The sequence below is a fragment of the Condylura cristata genome, unplaced genomic scaffold, assembly GCF_000260355.1.
Source record: "Condylura cristata isolate star-nosed mole 26May11 unplaced genomic scaffold, ConCri1.0 scaffold00017, whole genome shotgun sequence".
In the NCBI taxonomy this organism is placed as follows: Eukaryota; Metazoa; Chordata; class Mammalia; order Eulipotyphla; family Talpidae; genus Condylura; species Condylura cristata.
Window position 1 is genome coordinate 28,718,139 of NW_004567118.1, and position 13,528 is coordinate 28,731,666.

The window sequence follows — 13,528 nt, forward strand, 5'->3', positions numbered from 1 at the left end:
CCCTCCCTCACCTGCGCCCTCCCGCAGCACCAGGCCCTCGCTGCCCCCCAGCCACTGGTAGCAGGGGAAGCGGAGTGGGGTGCCCCGCGGCGGCGTGAGCTGGAACCAGCGGCAGAACCAGGCGTCGGGGGCCAGGGGCCCCAGCGGGCGGGGCAGGTCGGGGGGCGTCTTGTGCACGCGCAGCAGCAGCACGCGGCCCACGTCCTGGGGGGATGTCACCTCGAAGTCCTCCTCCTGAGGGTGGGAAGAGGAGGAGGGAGAAGACGTGTGGGGTAGAGCAGGGCAGAAAGCGGAGGGTCGGGTCAGAGAGCGCGCACTCACCGCGCCGCGACAGAAATCCTTCCCGAAGTTGTTCAGCCTGAGGGCTGCCGTCTCCCCTGCTGGTCCCACCAGGCTCACCGACACGTTGTCCCAGGTTCCCGAGCCCAGATAGGAGCCCGTGGCCACTCGCACCCTGTACTTCCCCATTGCTGCGGTCGAGGGGATCACGGGGTGCTGCAAGTGACCAGGCGGGGTCGGGGCGGGAGCAGGCTGGGGAACCCGGAGTCGCTGAGGCGCGGGGCAGGCGTTTCTGGAAGACCTGTGTGCACCTGGCTCTGGTTCCCGTGACCTCGGCCTTGGAGGGGCTCGTCCGGCTCAGCACCCCTCCCGAGCCCTCCTGCGAGCGGAGCGCGGATGGGAACGGCGAGGGTCCCGGGTCCCGGAGGTTTGCGGCTCCGCCAAGTCCTCGCCCCAAGCCGGCAGCCTAATTTCAGCTCCTTTAATAGCAGTTTGCCTCCTCCTCTCGGGACTTGATTTTGGCGAGTCTGCCTTTGGCTGGGAGAAAGCTCCAATCTCCTCCTCCAGATGACACCGCCCGCCCCAGCCCTCTCCCTACCCGCACCACCCCAGTGCGGAGAGGGAAAAGGGGCCGCCTGTCCCCCCCCCCCCACTTCTCCCCGATGTCTCTGCACTGGTTCACAACTGAGGGGGTTTTGCAGTCCTGGGGACATTTGGCACTGTTAGGAGATATCACTACTGGGGAAAGGGTGGGGTGTTACTGCGTATATTTTAAAAAACATTTCTTTACTTATGCTTACAGAACTGGGGTACAGGCCAGAGGTGTGGTGTGGGGTACAGGCCAGAGGTACAGGCCGGAGACAGAATGGGGAGCAGAACAGGCAGGTTGACAAAGTACACTGCTGAGGGGAGCAGCGGGCGGGCCAGGAGAGGTCTGCTGCTCCATGTGGGTCACTTCCAGGCCCGCATCAAACTCATGCTGCAGTAGCTTCGGAGAGCTTCACAATGGGCCCGTTGAGCCACCCGGGGAGAGCCCGTTACTGCATATTTTTTATAGGCAGTTTTATGAAGGAATTTTAGGGTAAGATTGCTGGGTAGGCATAAAACTAGCTTATGTATAGGGCAATAAAATATAACCTTCAAAACCTTTGTTTTGATTTTACTGAGAAGAAATAATTTGCACCTCTGTCAGTCGCAAGTGCTATAAAGTTTGACAGACTGAGGCCTTTATTAATAATAAATAACAAAATCAAACAATAGTACATTCTTCTAGATAATTAAATATCCTGAATGTGTGACAGGCATTTGTCATCTTGACTTTATTAGCTTTGATATTCTTTCTTAACGAGATTGTTCCCTGTAAGTATATCAGGCTGTCAAATAGATCTCTTCATTCTTTTCTCTTTATAACTCTTTGTTTAGCTTCCCCCCTTTTTTTCTTCCCTTTCCCACTCTTCTCTCCCCCCAACCCTTTTACTCCCTATTGTATGATCCTCCTCCCTTTCTCAAACAGGTGGTTATGTATCCTTCCAGATCTTTTTTCTTTCACATTTGTATTGATTTACATACTTACCTCTTTTTTTTTTAACTATTAAAAGAATCATACCACACTAATCACTGTGTGACTTGTTTTAGCTAGTTAGCAATACACCATGGATATTTTTCCATGTCAGTATTTATAAAATGACTTTATTAACAACTACAATATTTTTTTTACAGTAGGACTATTTCCTAATTTAACATTTCCTCCCTGATGGGTATTTAAGCTTAAAATTTTTTTCTATTATAATAGTCACAGAATATCATGTAAACATCTTTTTGTGTAAATACAGGAATTTTCAATAGGAGTGGTTTGCTAGGTTAAACTTTTTAAATTAAAAAAAAAAAAACATTTCACAGTTTTGGAACTTCTATTGGCCCTGGGGAAAGAAGGAAGCAGGGGGCCAGTCCCTCCCCCTTCTCCTGCTGAGGAGCCACCAGCCTCACTGTTTCCTGAGGGGGTTGATGGGAGCTTCCTTGGCTCCAGGGAGGCCACCAACCCATAGGCATAGAGCAGGGCTAGTGAGACCCTCCCCACCCCCCATCAGGGGGTAGCCAGGACCTGGTGAATTAGCAGCAAGCCTAGCAGGTTATTGTGGGTGAAGAAGATGACCCACAATGGACGCCTGGCCCCTGGCTGGGGGCAGCAGGGTCTCAAGGGGCTTGAGGAGCCAGACAGTGTTTTCCACATGGTCCTCTTAGCTTGTCCTGTAGTTGGTGGATGAGGGTGGCATATTTGTAGCTGAGGCCGCCATGCCCTGTCCCCCAGCTGGTCCTTCCCAGAGTCTGAGGGAGCGGCCCAGGTGTTGCAGGTTGGGGAATCTGTCCTGGATCTTGGGGGCTGTCCAGTCATGCAGGAGGCCTTGAGAGGGCCCATCACCATGTTTCCATGGTCACTACCTCCCCCTTCCAGCTCTGGACCTGGTCAGCCAGCAGCATGCATTTGACTTCACAGTGCCCTGGGGCAGGGAGGTAGACAATTGTGTAAGGTGATGCGATATATATATTTTTTAAATCCTAAATGCTGGGGTTGAGTTTCTCAACCATCATTTATGTTCTACACGAGTAAAGAAGCATAAGCATTTTTGTCTGCAGCAAGCTAAATCATCCTGAGGGAGTCGTTTACAGCATTAAAATGTAATGAAATAAGTTGGGTGATGCGATATTTTTTTAAGGTTTCATTTAAAACATTTTTACATTTGTAGTTTTTTGAAAAGTTTTTTTGGGACCTCTAAATTGTTCTCCAAGATACACTGCTACTGCTTCATACACTTGACAACCTCCCTAATATCCAATAAGATTATTATCTTCCCCCAATACACATATTTTGAAGAATAAAAACAACATGAAAAAGCATAAATAAAATACCTGCCACCACCCCTTATACCCTCTTCATCTTTTCTCACCCCCATACTCTTTACCCCTGGTACCTCAATTTTGGTATCAATGTTTATTTTTATTTTGCTTTCCTAGTTCATTTGCTTTGTTTCTTTATATTATCCATATATGTAAAATCATCCAACACTTGTCTTTATCTTTCTGGCTGCCTTCGCTGTGCTTACTACCCTCAAATTCCTTCATTTTCCTACAAGTAGCAAAATTCTGTCTTCACTTCCATTATGCATATATAGCAAATCTTCTTTATCCAGTCACCTATTGGTGAGCATTTAGGTTGCTTCAATATCTTAGCAATTGTAAATAATGCTGTAATAAACATGATGGAGAGAATTTTTTTCAAGCTGATGGTTTTGTATTCTTCAGCTTGATATCCAGAAGTGGGATTGCTGGACCTTATGCTATTTCTATTTTTATATTTTTAGGAAAGGTCCATACCAATTTCCAAAATGGCTGTACCAGTGTTTCTCTTTCTCTACATCCTCAACAGATGTTAAATATCTTTTCACATGTTCGTTAGACACTAAGGTTTACTTTTGAACTGCATTTGTGAATTTCCTATTATATTCTTTGCCTTCTTTTCTGCTGGGTTACTAATTTATAGGAGTTCTTTAAATATTTTGCATATTTACCATTTTTTGCAAATAGTTGCTCCTACTGGTTACCTGCTTGAATTTTTATTTCTGCTAACCCCTGACTCTGCATAATTTCAGAGTCTTGTATCTGTTTCCACCCCTTTGGCATACACAAACCTGTGTTCTCCTTGTTCTCTAGTGACTCATTTCATTCTGCCCTGGAACACTGGGTAGGGAGATTCAGGGGTAAGCTGAGCTCCTGCTCCTTCTGGGACTTCCTTCCCATATTCTTTCTCTTTCTTCTTTCCACAAATCCCTCATTCCCTAACTGAAAGACCTGGGTGGTGGAGGCAGAGCTCCTAGGTGCTGAAGAAGGAGCTAGCCCTCCTGCTTTGGCCATCTGGCTCAACTGGGGCAGAGGTCTCCTATGTTGAGTCACAACCTTTTCAGAAGTTTCTGATAAAATCTAACACCTCTCCCCCAGGGCAGATGACTTCAGATTGCTGTTGCTGGCTGGCATTTTTATTAAACAGGGCAACTGACCATGAGGCTTGTCTCAGTCAACCATGAGATGAGTAGATCTCTGCAGTTATATGCCAAGTCTTAAAAGTGTATATAAAAACCTTAACTTTATTCAGCCAAATCTACCATTCATGTAACCTCACTATCACATTGCCATCTCAGGGTTGTATCCTTGGGACATCTTGTGGGTGTGGGGAAGCAAATTGAATGCATATTCTAAGGGAAAGGGTACAGAGCCTCCAAATGCCTGGTCTAGCTTGTAGGTCAACTGGCAGTCACATTCTCTCGATGGCCACCCCAAACACAGCCCCACTCTGGGGCTTGGATGCCCAATGCTTCGCTGTGAATTAGGAAGCCCCCACGACTCCCAAGGGTTACCTGAATAACCCCTGGAGGTGAATGTTTCCCGTAACAACTTTCTCTTCTTATGACTGGCCAGAGAATAGATTAAGGACAGTTGGGGGCAGTTGAGGGAGATGGGAGAGAGAGAGGAAATGAGGGAGAGGAGGAGCTTACAGAGCTTGGGCTGCGGAGGGGGTGGTGGCTTCTCCAGTAAGGTTGGGGACTGACTGCTTGAACTGAGCTTCTGCTGTGAGCTTCCTTGGGTTCACCAGTTTCCCCAGGAGGTGTAAGTTAACACCAAAGACATACATCAGAGAAAATACCAGATTCTGCACAGCTGCCTCCCAAGTCCCTAGTTCACACATACATACACATGCTTACATATGATAAGTCTTCCTTTCATTCATCCTTTGGTAAACTGTTGTTGGGTATCTCTTATGTTTCTGCACAGTGCTGGGCAGCAGACATATAAAGTCAAGTGAGACCCACATCTTGTCTTTAAGAATCTCATTTGTGGGCCTCCCTGGTGGTGCAGGGGTTAGTCTCAGTGCTACGAAGCTAGAAGCTATCACAGCCATTGCAGTATGAGTTCAGTCCTGATCCTCTGGCCAGGGAGCTGACCCCCATGGCACAGCAGACCTCTCCTGTCTGCCCTGCTGCTCCCCTCAGCAGTGTATTTCACTAGATCTGCCTGTTCTGCTCCCCACTCTGTCTCTGGTGACTCCTCTCACCACCCCCAGCCCCCGCATCGCTGGATTACACCTCAGTTTTTATATGCATAAATAAATAAACTAAATCTTAAAAAAATTCTCATTGGTCTAGTTAGGGAAACGCACAGGAAAATGAAAAAGGGCACAGAGGATTTTGGGAATCACTTGTGTATTAATCCTCCATTCAACACCTGCTTTCCGACCACCTGCAGAGCACCAGACGCTGGGGGGCAGTTATGAGCCCATGGTCCCTGTAAGCTTATTCATTCTCTGCTCTAGTGTAAAGGAAAGGACAGGGCTCAGGCCTCCCAAGGAGCCTGCGGGCACAAGCAGGGTAAAGGAGGCCCACCCGCTCCTAACTGTGACATCCGCCACTTCCTCTCACACCCACTGGCCAGATGGTCATAGGGCTCTGATTAACTGAAAGGCAGACTGGGGAATGTTGGAAAGTTCCAGAAGTATTTGATGAGCCGAAGTTTTCTGCTACAGCAGCCAAAAGTTTCTGCCATGCCAAATTAAGTCAAACACATTCTCTTGAATACTGAGGCAAATAATTCAAAAAACTGCTAGGAGCTTCATCATTCTGATGGCAGTGCCTAAGGACAAGGTCCAGCGATTCTTGTGCCTGGGGTACCCTAGGTTTCTGAGGACTGTTCAACAGGTAAGCCCTCGAAATACTCAGTGTCTTTCCCGCAATCTCTTTTATAACTTGCGTTAGTAAGGAAGTCTTTTCTGGTGTTTAATAGCTATATATCTCTAAATCTCAATAAAGAAGGAAATCGTTGGTCTACACGCACTTTCTGAAATGTTGTTCATTTTATCCATGGTTGTATTTGTGCAGTTACGGTATATGTATTGCATTTCTGTCCACGTTGTTTTATAAAACATAATGAAATGAAAGCACTGATACCCACAGTAAAATACAGATGGGAAGCAGAGGAATTTGGAGAATGTGTATGTGAAACTGGAATTCCACCACTGAGGGTCACATTTAGAGGTGATGACTAGTAGGATAATATTTTCTAGCTCTGTAGAAACCTGCTTGATAGCATGCAGATCTTTTCCCATTTTTGGAGCCACTTTTCAAGAACGTGTAAGTGGGCATTGCTTACATGCCCCGGGCAGTCTGCCCTTCTTTGCCCTGCATCCAGTAACCCTCTCAGTGGGTTGTTCACTTAAAAGTTAGGACCATAAGTCACGACCACCCTCTGGGGAAGTGGTTAGGCTCCCACGCAGTCCACAGGGGCTGCCCTTGTGTGGGGTTACATTAGGTCCAACCCCCTGTGGTACAAAGGTGAAGGCTAGGGGTAGCGTCAGATGTCCCCACTCAGACGTCCCCACACCGTGTGGTAATGCAAAATGCAAAACAGCAGCCACAAACCTCCAAGCGGGCTGTGGGTCTGCGGTACTTGGAGGCTTGCAGTCTTCAAAGGTTATTTTGAAAAGGGTTTTTGTTTCTGTTTTTGTTTTGTTCTATGTGGGAGGTGAGTTACATGGGACCTGATTGTCCCAGGAGAGACTCAGGAGGGCCTGATCTTCTGAGTCCTTTTGGGGTGGTGGTTAGCATAAAGCACTGGGGTCAAAGTGATGCCACCTGGGGTCCAGCTCTCCTGGGGACTTAGATGGAGACGCTGTTCTCGATGAGGGGGGGGTCCAGGTAGATGTAGGGCAGCGCCAGGCCCTGGTTCCGCACTTGGATGTCTCGTGAGATCTGGGCCAGGCGGCTCTGGAAGGCAGCGATGCTTCTCCGAGGGGCCTCCTCCGTGAAGTGCTCATCTGGGTAGGTGCCCAGGGGCCTCTGGGGAGCAACCATAACGCAGGGGGAGGGGCTGCTGAGACACTGAGACCCCCTTAGCTCACAACCCCAAGGGTCCTGAAACAACCTTCCATTGAGCCTAACCCATGATTCTTCCCTCTAAATAGTGAAGATACTATGTGTGTGTGTGTGGGGGGTGGAGGGTCTGGGGGGATACAGCTCCTTGATGGCAGATTGGGGCTGGGCCAGGGAACAGCACCTCATCCCTTAACCTGGAGCTGGCCTGGCTCCCAGCAAGGCCCACACTCACTCGTTCTCCAGGCTCCTTGCTCAGCAACCAAAGGGCAATGACGACATCACATGTGGCATTGACCGGCGGAAGGGTGGCTATGAAGCCCTCTGGACTTGCCTGGCCTTTGGAGATGGGTGGTGGCAGCTGCATGGTTGGTGGCAAGTTGGGCATCCAGGCACAAGAATCAAACTGAAGGCCAGAGGGCAGAGTGAGACCTAGGACCACAGACCCTCCATCCTGCCACCCCTGGTACTGACCCTCTCACCTGCCCTGCACTGACAGCAGAGTGCTTGGCTGAGCAGTTGAAAATCACCATGGTGACATACTGCACCAGCGCTTTCCGGGTCTCCAGCGAGGAGGGCAAACCTATAGGGGGAGTCGGGCTGGGGCCAGGGCTACCAGGAACCTGAGGACCATGGTGCAGAGGCTGAGGGTAGTGCCCAAGTGCTGAGAGACCACCTACCTGAGTTCTCCCGGCTTAGGAAGCCCTCAGAGAAGATCTCCCACACCCACGCCTGGAGTTCGCTGTCATTGCAGACAGACTCGTCACTTGGATAGTAGATGTTGATTATTTCGGAGACAAAGCTGCGAAGTGTACCAGGTTTAGCCTTCACATGCTCTCTGAGGCATGCTCCGACGTGGTGTCTTTAACATCTAACCCTTGTTGTTAGCCTCCTTGGGCCCTCCCTCTCCTTCCCAGTCTTCTAGCCTCCCCCACAAGCCTCCTGTTCCCTGGAAGTGGCCCCTCACCACTCCACAGCACCCCAGATCTTCATGCCATCATCCCGGTAGTAGTAGCCTGGTATGTCTTCAACTCCCCGGGCCCGAATATCCTCAGGAAGACACAGGCTGGAATAGGTCAGTTGTTCCATGTTCCTCTGTATTAGCTCAGAAAAGCCTCCAATGCCAAGGCCTGTGGACTGGGAGGTGGGACTCCTGGGTGCCAGAGCCCTTGCTCCAGAAGCAGGTGTAAGACTGGTGGGGAGCAGGGCCATCCCCACTCCAGGACCCAGATTCTTCACTGGAGGACCCGCTCCCTGTGCACCCTGAGGCAATTCTTACCCTGTCTACCACCTGCCCGGGGGCGATGAGCAGCTGGCGGGCGAGCGTGTTGATATGCAGCGTGTACCGTGTGTGAGGGATCAGCAGCTAGACAGACAAAGGGGGCAGAACCAGGTGAGACCTGGGCTCTCTGGCCACAGACCTTCCTCGCAGAGGCATTGAATGCTGTAAGTCACTCATGGAAAGAGATGACAGGGATGAGAGGAAAAGCCTGGAACAGGGAGCAGAGTTCCAGGCCCAGGGGCAGGGTCTGGGCACCACCAGCATCTTGTTCTATGGCAACAGGTAGGTGACTTCCTTTCTCTGGGCACCTGTAGGCACTGGGAGCCCTCCAGCTCTGGCATTGTGATTTCCTCGTCCCTGGGCTGGCACAGTACCATGAAAGCCATGGTCTGTGGGCCTGACAATACAGGGCCGTCCTCCAGAGCCCATCTCTGAGTGTCAGGTCCTGGTCAGAAAGAACAGGCACAGTAGGACCTGCACTCAGGACCCAGGAGACTAAGCAACAACAGAGACTGAGTATTCTTGGGCCCCACATGGGGGAATCCTGCCCTTCACAGAAGAAGAAATGTCTCAGGTCCCTGGGGGAAGTAAATCTGGGTCATCCGGAGGATTACCAGAGCCCAGGATACCCCCAGAGCCTGCCTTTGGGACACAGGTCTCCCTCCCAGGCTCCCTGCCCCCTGCAACTCTCTGTAGAAAACTGGCCCCTCAAAGCATTGTTCACACTTTGGCCTCTGCCACCCCCAGGCCTCTTCTTTTCTAGAAGTTGGGTTTCTCTGACGACTGCTGGCTGTTGGTCTGATTTGTCCTAAGAAGGAAGCCCCCACCCTTGTCCCAGTTGCCATTGACCTCACCCCAGCCCAAGAAAGCAAGTTCCCCAGACAGCGGTGTACCCCGGCCTGGAAGAATGGGGCCATGGAGGGCTTAGAAGAGTCTGTGTGCAGCAGGCCAAGACACAGTGACCTGTGAGCCTGGGGTACAGCCGAGGCTGCCTGGCTGGCCCACGGACCTTGAAGAGTGGGTGGCAGTGGGGCAGCTGGCGCAGTGTAGCCAGGGTGAAGACCTCAGGCAGCAGGTGCTCATGCAGTAGATGTGTGACGGCCTCATGGACGGAGAACTCGGCATTGCAAACCCAGGTCTTGGCCAGCAGCCAGTCCCACTGGCTGTCACTGGGCAGGAAGATGGGGCTGTCCGGCCCAGGGTTCCAGTTGAGCTGTAGGAGGGGCAAGGAGGCCAGGAGTGTTTACCAACCACTTGGTGAAAGCCCTCCCCTCTCTCCCTACCTTGCCCCCTGCCCAGCTGCTGACCTGGATGGCGAGGGGCAGCAGGGGCCCACACCCTGGGCGCTGATATAGCAAGGTCATTGGGGAGGCAGAGAACTGAGGCCTCCCATTAACAACGTTGGAACGGATGCCGGAGAGGATGCCATGATCCACCAGGTACAGGGAGCCCCTCTGAGGGAGAGAGGAGAGTTGAGGCTACCATCTGGTTTTTAAGGACTTGGAGGTAGGGGGCAGGGGTGCGAAAGGAGAGGATTCAGGGCTGGAAGAGAAGTGTGCACAGGAGAGGGTATTCTTGGCATATGGCACACAGTAGGTGTTCAACAAATGTGAGTGCTGCCCCTCTCCAAAAGAGGGCATTGACGGGGGTGTGCAGGGCCAAGACCTCGACCCCTCACCTCCAGCTCAGCCTGCAGGCACGTCCCGGGGCCCAGCACCGGGGCCACCATGGCGTCCGTGACAGGGAAGTTCTTTGGAAGGCAGCGACAGCGGCGGATCAGGACCGGGTTGAGGCCATTCAGGAACTGGGAGGCAAAGAAGGTGTCCTCCTGCCAGTGCTCAAACACGTACTCTGCAGGGGCGTGGGGAAGACGGACCCGACTCATACCAACCCCAAGAGATCTCCCCCTGAGCTCCATGGCGGGGTTCCTCCTGGGTCCATCCTGATCTCCCTTCTCTTCTCACTCTGGAACTTTCTAGAGTGACCTTTCCTCACCCTTTGGCTTCAGTCCCTGCCCATTCACCAAACAGCTAGTCTTGTCCTCAGGCTGTTCGTTCCAGCATCTACCTGCCATCTGCAGCCCTGTGACTCAAACAAAAGCCCTGAGACTGAATGTGGGTGCCTCCTCCAGCCCAGGGCCCTCCCATTGCCTGGTACCCCAAAGAATGAGAGCCTCCTTCAACTGGTTAAAGCTCAGGGATGTCCCCGCCAATAACCTCTTCTCTATCTATGGAGAAAATAAGGTCTAGAGAGGGATAGGAGAAGGTCACATAATGAATTGGTGCCTGGTTTTCTGGGACTCCTGATAGCATGAGAGCAGAGCCCCAGTGAACAGATCAGGAGCCATGGACCAAGCTCACCGGCAGCTGGGGTCTTCCGGAAGTTGAACACCCTTCTCATCTCCTTCAGACTCTTCCAGGGCCCCTTGCGGTCCAGCAGCCCCTTAATTTTCAGCTCTGCAAAACTGCCAGAGGACGGGAAATGTGAGGAGGAGACAAGCTCTGGGAGACTCTCCCCCACTGGCTAGCCTTATCCCCCTGGGATCTTTAACTGGCCTCTAGGGCCTGAGGTTGTCAATGGCTTCGAGGTAGCCATTCCCCATGAGAATGGGTGGTGGGCAGAGGCCATGTCTTGAGTAGGACTGTGTGACCCACATCCCTGAAGAAGGCAGGGGTCCTGGGTCATCTGAGGCCCAGAGACAGGACAGAGGGTCCTCACGCAGAGCCGCCTTTCAGGTAGAAGTTGGTGTTCTTAGTTAAGGAGTATTTGATGTTGATGTCGAGCTGTTTCACGGTATCCTCACTCAGGCAGTGAGGCCAGCCGGGGAGGTAAGTCTTCCAGCTAGAAGAAGGAACAGGAAGGTGATCAGCAGGACACCTCGGGTGTCCCTGGACTAGAGTGGAGGGAGGCCTTTGGAGGCCTGTCAGAGCCAACCCTCTTCTACGATTCAAGGCCTTCCTGAAATGTGTCCTCCTCCACCCACATGTCGGTACTGAGAGCTGCCACATTCCCACAGTGAGATTTCTCCCCTAGTCACAGATGATTCATCAGGATTGGGCACCAGAACAGAGCTGGGCTACTCAGAGAGGTGGTCTCCCAGGATCTCTGGATTATAACCTGCAGGCATAGACACTGTAAACTATGGGCACTGGCCATTTGTCCCTGCGTAGACTGGGAATCAAAAAACTCTTTTGGAGAGAGAGAACTAGGTGAGGGAAAAGGGTGGAGGGAAGGAAGGGAGGGAGGGAGAGAGAGGAATAAAGTAGAAGAGAGAAGCATCAAGGGTCCCAGAGACAGGGAGAGTGTCCTTGTTTCTGGCCTGTGAAATCTGGCAATACTTTGGGTCCTCACTTCAGTAAGTACCTCTGTGTTCTGCTGACACCTTCCTTTTTTTCCTGTCTGCTAGTTAGAGTTGGCTTTTGTTCTTGAACTACCAACTTCCCAAAAGTCGTTCTGAAGCAGGGAGTATATAAAGGCTCCATAAATGCTATATAAATGGCCTCTGACAAGCATCCTGTGGAGAGGTACTTCAGCCTCCAGAGCTTGGGGGAGCAATTTACTCAGCCTCGACCAAAGGCATCTCTAAATTCCATTTTCAAGCAATTAACACAGCCTGACCTTTGGATGATTAGTAAAATCACGTTCCTGAAAAGCTGAGGAACTCTAGTCAGACCTCTCCTTCCTTCATTTATTCAAGCTATGATTCAGGTTCAAACTATCAATGTCAAAGACAAGCTTGTAATTTAAGTACACTGCCACCAGGTGGTGGCCAAACACTTATGTACAAAAGATCCACCTAAGGATCTTGGTAAAATACAGATTGTGACTGACTAGGTCCTGAGTGGGTGGGCCCACCAAGGGTCTGCGCAGCTAACAATCTCCTAGGCGATACTGACGCTGTGGACCTGAGCCTCAGCAGAGGGAACAGGGAGGCAGTATAAGCAATAAAGGTACGCTTCGTGCAGAGTTTGACAGTTGAACAGTAGCATTCTTAAACACTTAAATACGACTGGTATTCTTCATTTCTATTGCAGAGGAAAATAAGGATCAAAAGGTGAAATGGCTTGCCTACGATTTCACAGCTCCAATGGCAGGACAGAGACTGGTCCTGGTCTCCTACTCCTACGTCCTTACTTTGGAAGAACAGGAGGGAAAGGAAGGCCACCCATGGATACAGTGGACCTCTATGTCTATCCATTCCCTCACCTGAGACAGTTACTGGCAGATCTGTTGCAATGGTTTCCTGGAGGAGGAATCTCATGAGCAAGTAGAATCACCAATGTGGACTTTGGTTTCCTGCCTCAAGGAATCTTTTCCAGTGACCCCAGCTCTCTGCAACCTCTACCTGCTGCCAAGGTGGTCTCGAGCCCCGCCCCCTTCCTGCTGATCTCCACCAAAGCTGACTCCAGAGAAAAGACCCCTCATAAACACACACACAGCGGAGGGTGAATTTCTTGGGGTTTAGAGTGGTATATTTCTGGTTCTGCTCATACTTCCAGGAGCTGACATTAGGGCAAAGTAAGGAAGAGGTATTTTAGAGCAGTGGTTTTTAATCTTTAGTGGACACCAGAGTCTTTTGGAAACTTGTTAAACAATGCTGCTAACTTCCCAATAACTAATTCGATAAGTCTGTGAGGGCTGAGATTTTGCATTTCTAACAAGTTCCTGGGTGGTACTGATGCTGTGATTAAAGAGATGAGGTTGGGACTTCACCATTATCAGGAACAGCTCCAAGGAAGCCCCTCATCCTTTGGGCAACCGCTACTCCCTCTCACCTTGCTCCCTCTCAGCCTGCTCCCTCTCACCCTGCTCCCTCTCACCGGTATATCTCCCGCCTGACCTTCAGCTCCTCCTTGCGCTGCTGCTGGAGTAAGGGGTGCTGGTCTGCCCAGGGGACCTTCCCTGTGAGGAGAAAGGTGTGGGTGGGCAGGGAAAGAGGCTCCCAGACCTTTGGCTCCAGCTACTCTCCTTTTCACTCCAGCCACCGCCTACTTTCTCACCCCCTAAAAGGAGCCGTGTCTCCCACCATCGGCAACCAGCCTCCCTCCAGTGC

The 13,528-nt window shown here is 51.0% G+C and overlaps 2 protein-coding genes across 4 annotated transcripts in view; both read right to left on the bottom strand.

Moving 5' to 3' along the window:
* The window catches only part of ALOX15B (arachidonate 15-lipoxygenase, type B), an 8,035-nt gene extending 7,567 nt beyond the window's left edge, over nucleotides 1–468 (bottom strand). For all 3 annotated transcript variants that reach the window (XM_004684628.2, XM_004684627.2, XM_004684626.2), the window contains exons 1-2: nucleotides 322–468; nucleotides 12–234 (exon numbers count right to left, since the gene is read on the bottom strand). In XM_004684628.2, coding sequence (XP_004684685.1) covers nucleotides 12–234; nucleotides 322–468 — 370 coding nt within the window. The remainder of the gene's footprint in view (nucleotides 1–11; nucleotides 235–321) is intronic.
* A 6,308-nt stretch (nucleotides 469–6,776) lies between these two features.
* LOC101620552 (arachidonate 15-lipoxygenase B-like) overlaps nucleotides 6,777–13,528 on the bottom strand; it is a 22,324-nt gene continuing 15,572 nt past the window's right edge. The window contains exons 2-13 of the mRNA XM_004685092.2: nucleotides 13,296–13,377; nucleotides 11,194–11,316; nucleotides 10,836–10,939; nucleotides 10,154–10,326; nucleotides 9,783–9,929; nucleotides 9,485–9,688; nucleotides 8,473–8,559; nucleotides 8,161–8,330; nucleotides 7,874–7,995; nucleotides 7,676–7,776; nucleotides 7,429–7,599; nucleotides 6,777–7,160 (exon numbers count right to left, since the gene is read on the bottom strand). Of these exons, the coding sequence (XP_004685149.1) occupies nucleotides 6,981–7,160; nucleotides 7,429–7,599; nucleotides 7,676–7,776; nucleotides 7,874–7,995; nucleotides 8,161–8,330; nucleotides 8,473–8,559; nucleotides 9,485–9,688; nucleotides 9,783–9,929; nucleotides 10,154–10,326; nucleotides 10,836–10,939; nucleotides 11,194–11,316; nucleotides 13,296–13,377 (1,664 nt within the window). The 3' untranslated portion in view covers nucleotides 6,777–6,980. The remainder of the gene's footprint in view (nucleotides 7,161–7,428; nucleotides 7,600–7,675; nucleotides 7,777–7,873; nucleotides 7,996–8,160; nucleotides 8,331–8,472; nucleotides 8,560–9,484; nucleotides 9,689–9,782; nucleotides 9,930–10,153; nucleotides 10,327–10,835; nucleotides 10,940–11,193; nucleotides 11,317–13,295; nucleotides 13,378–13,528) is intronic.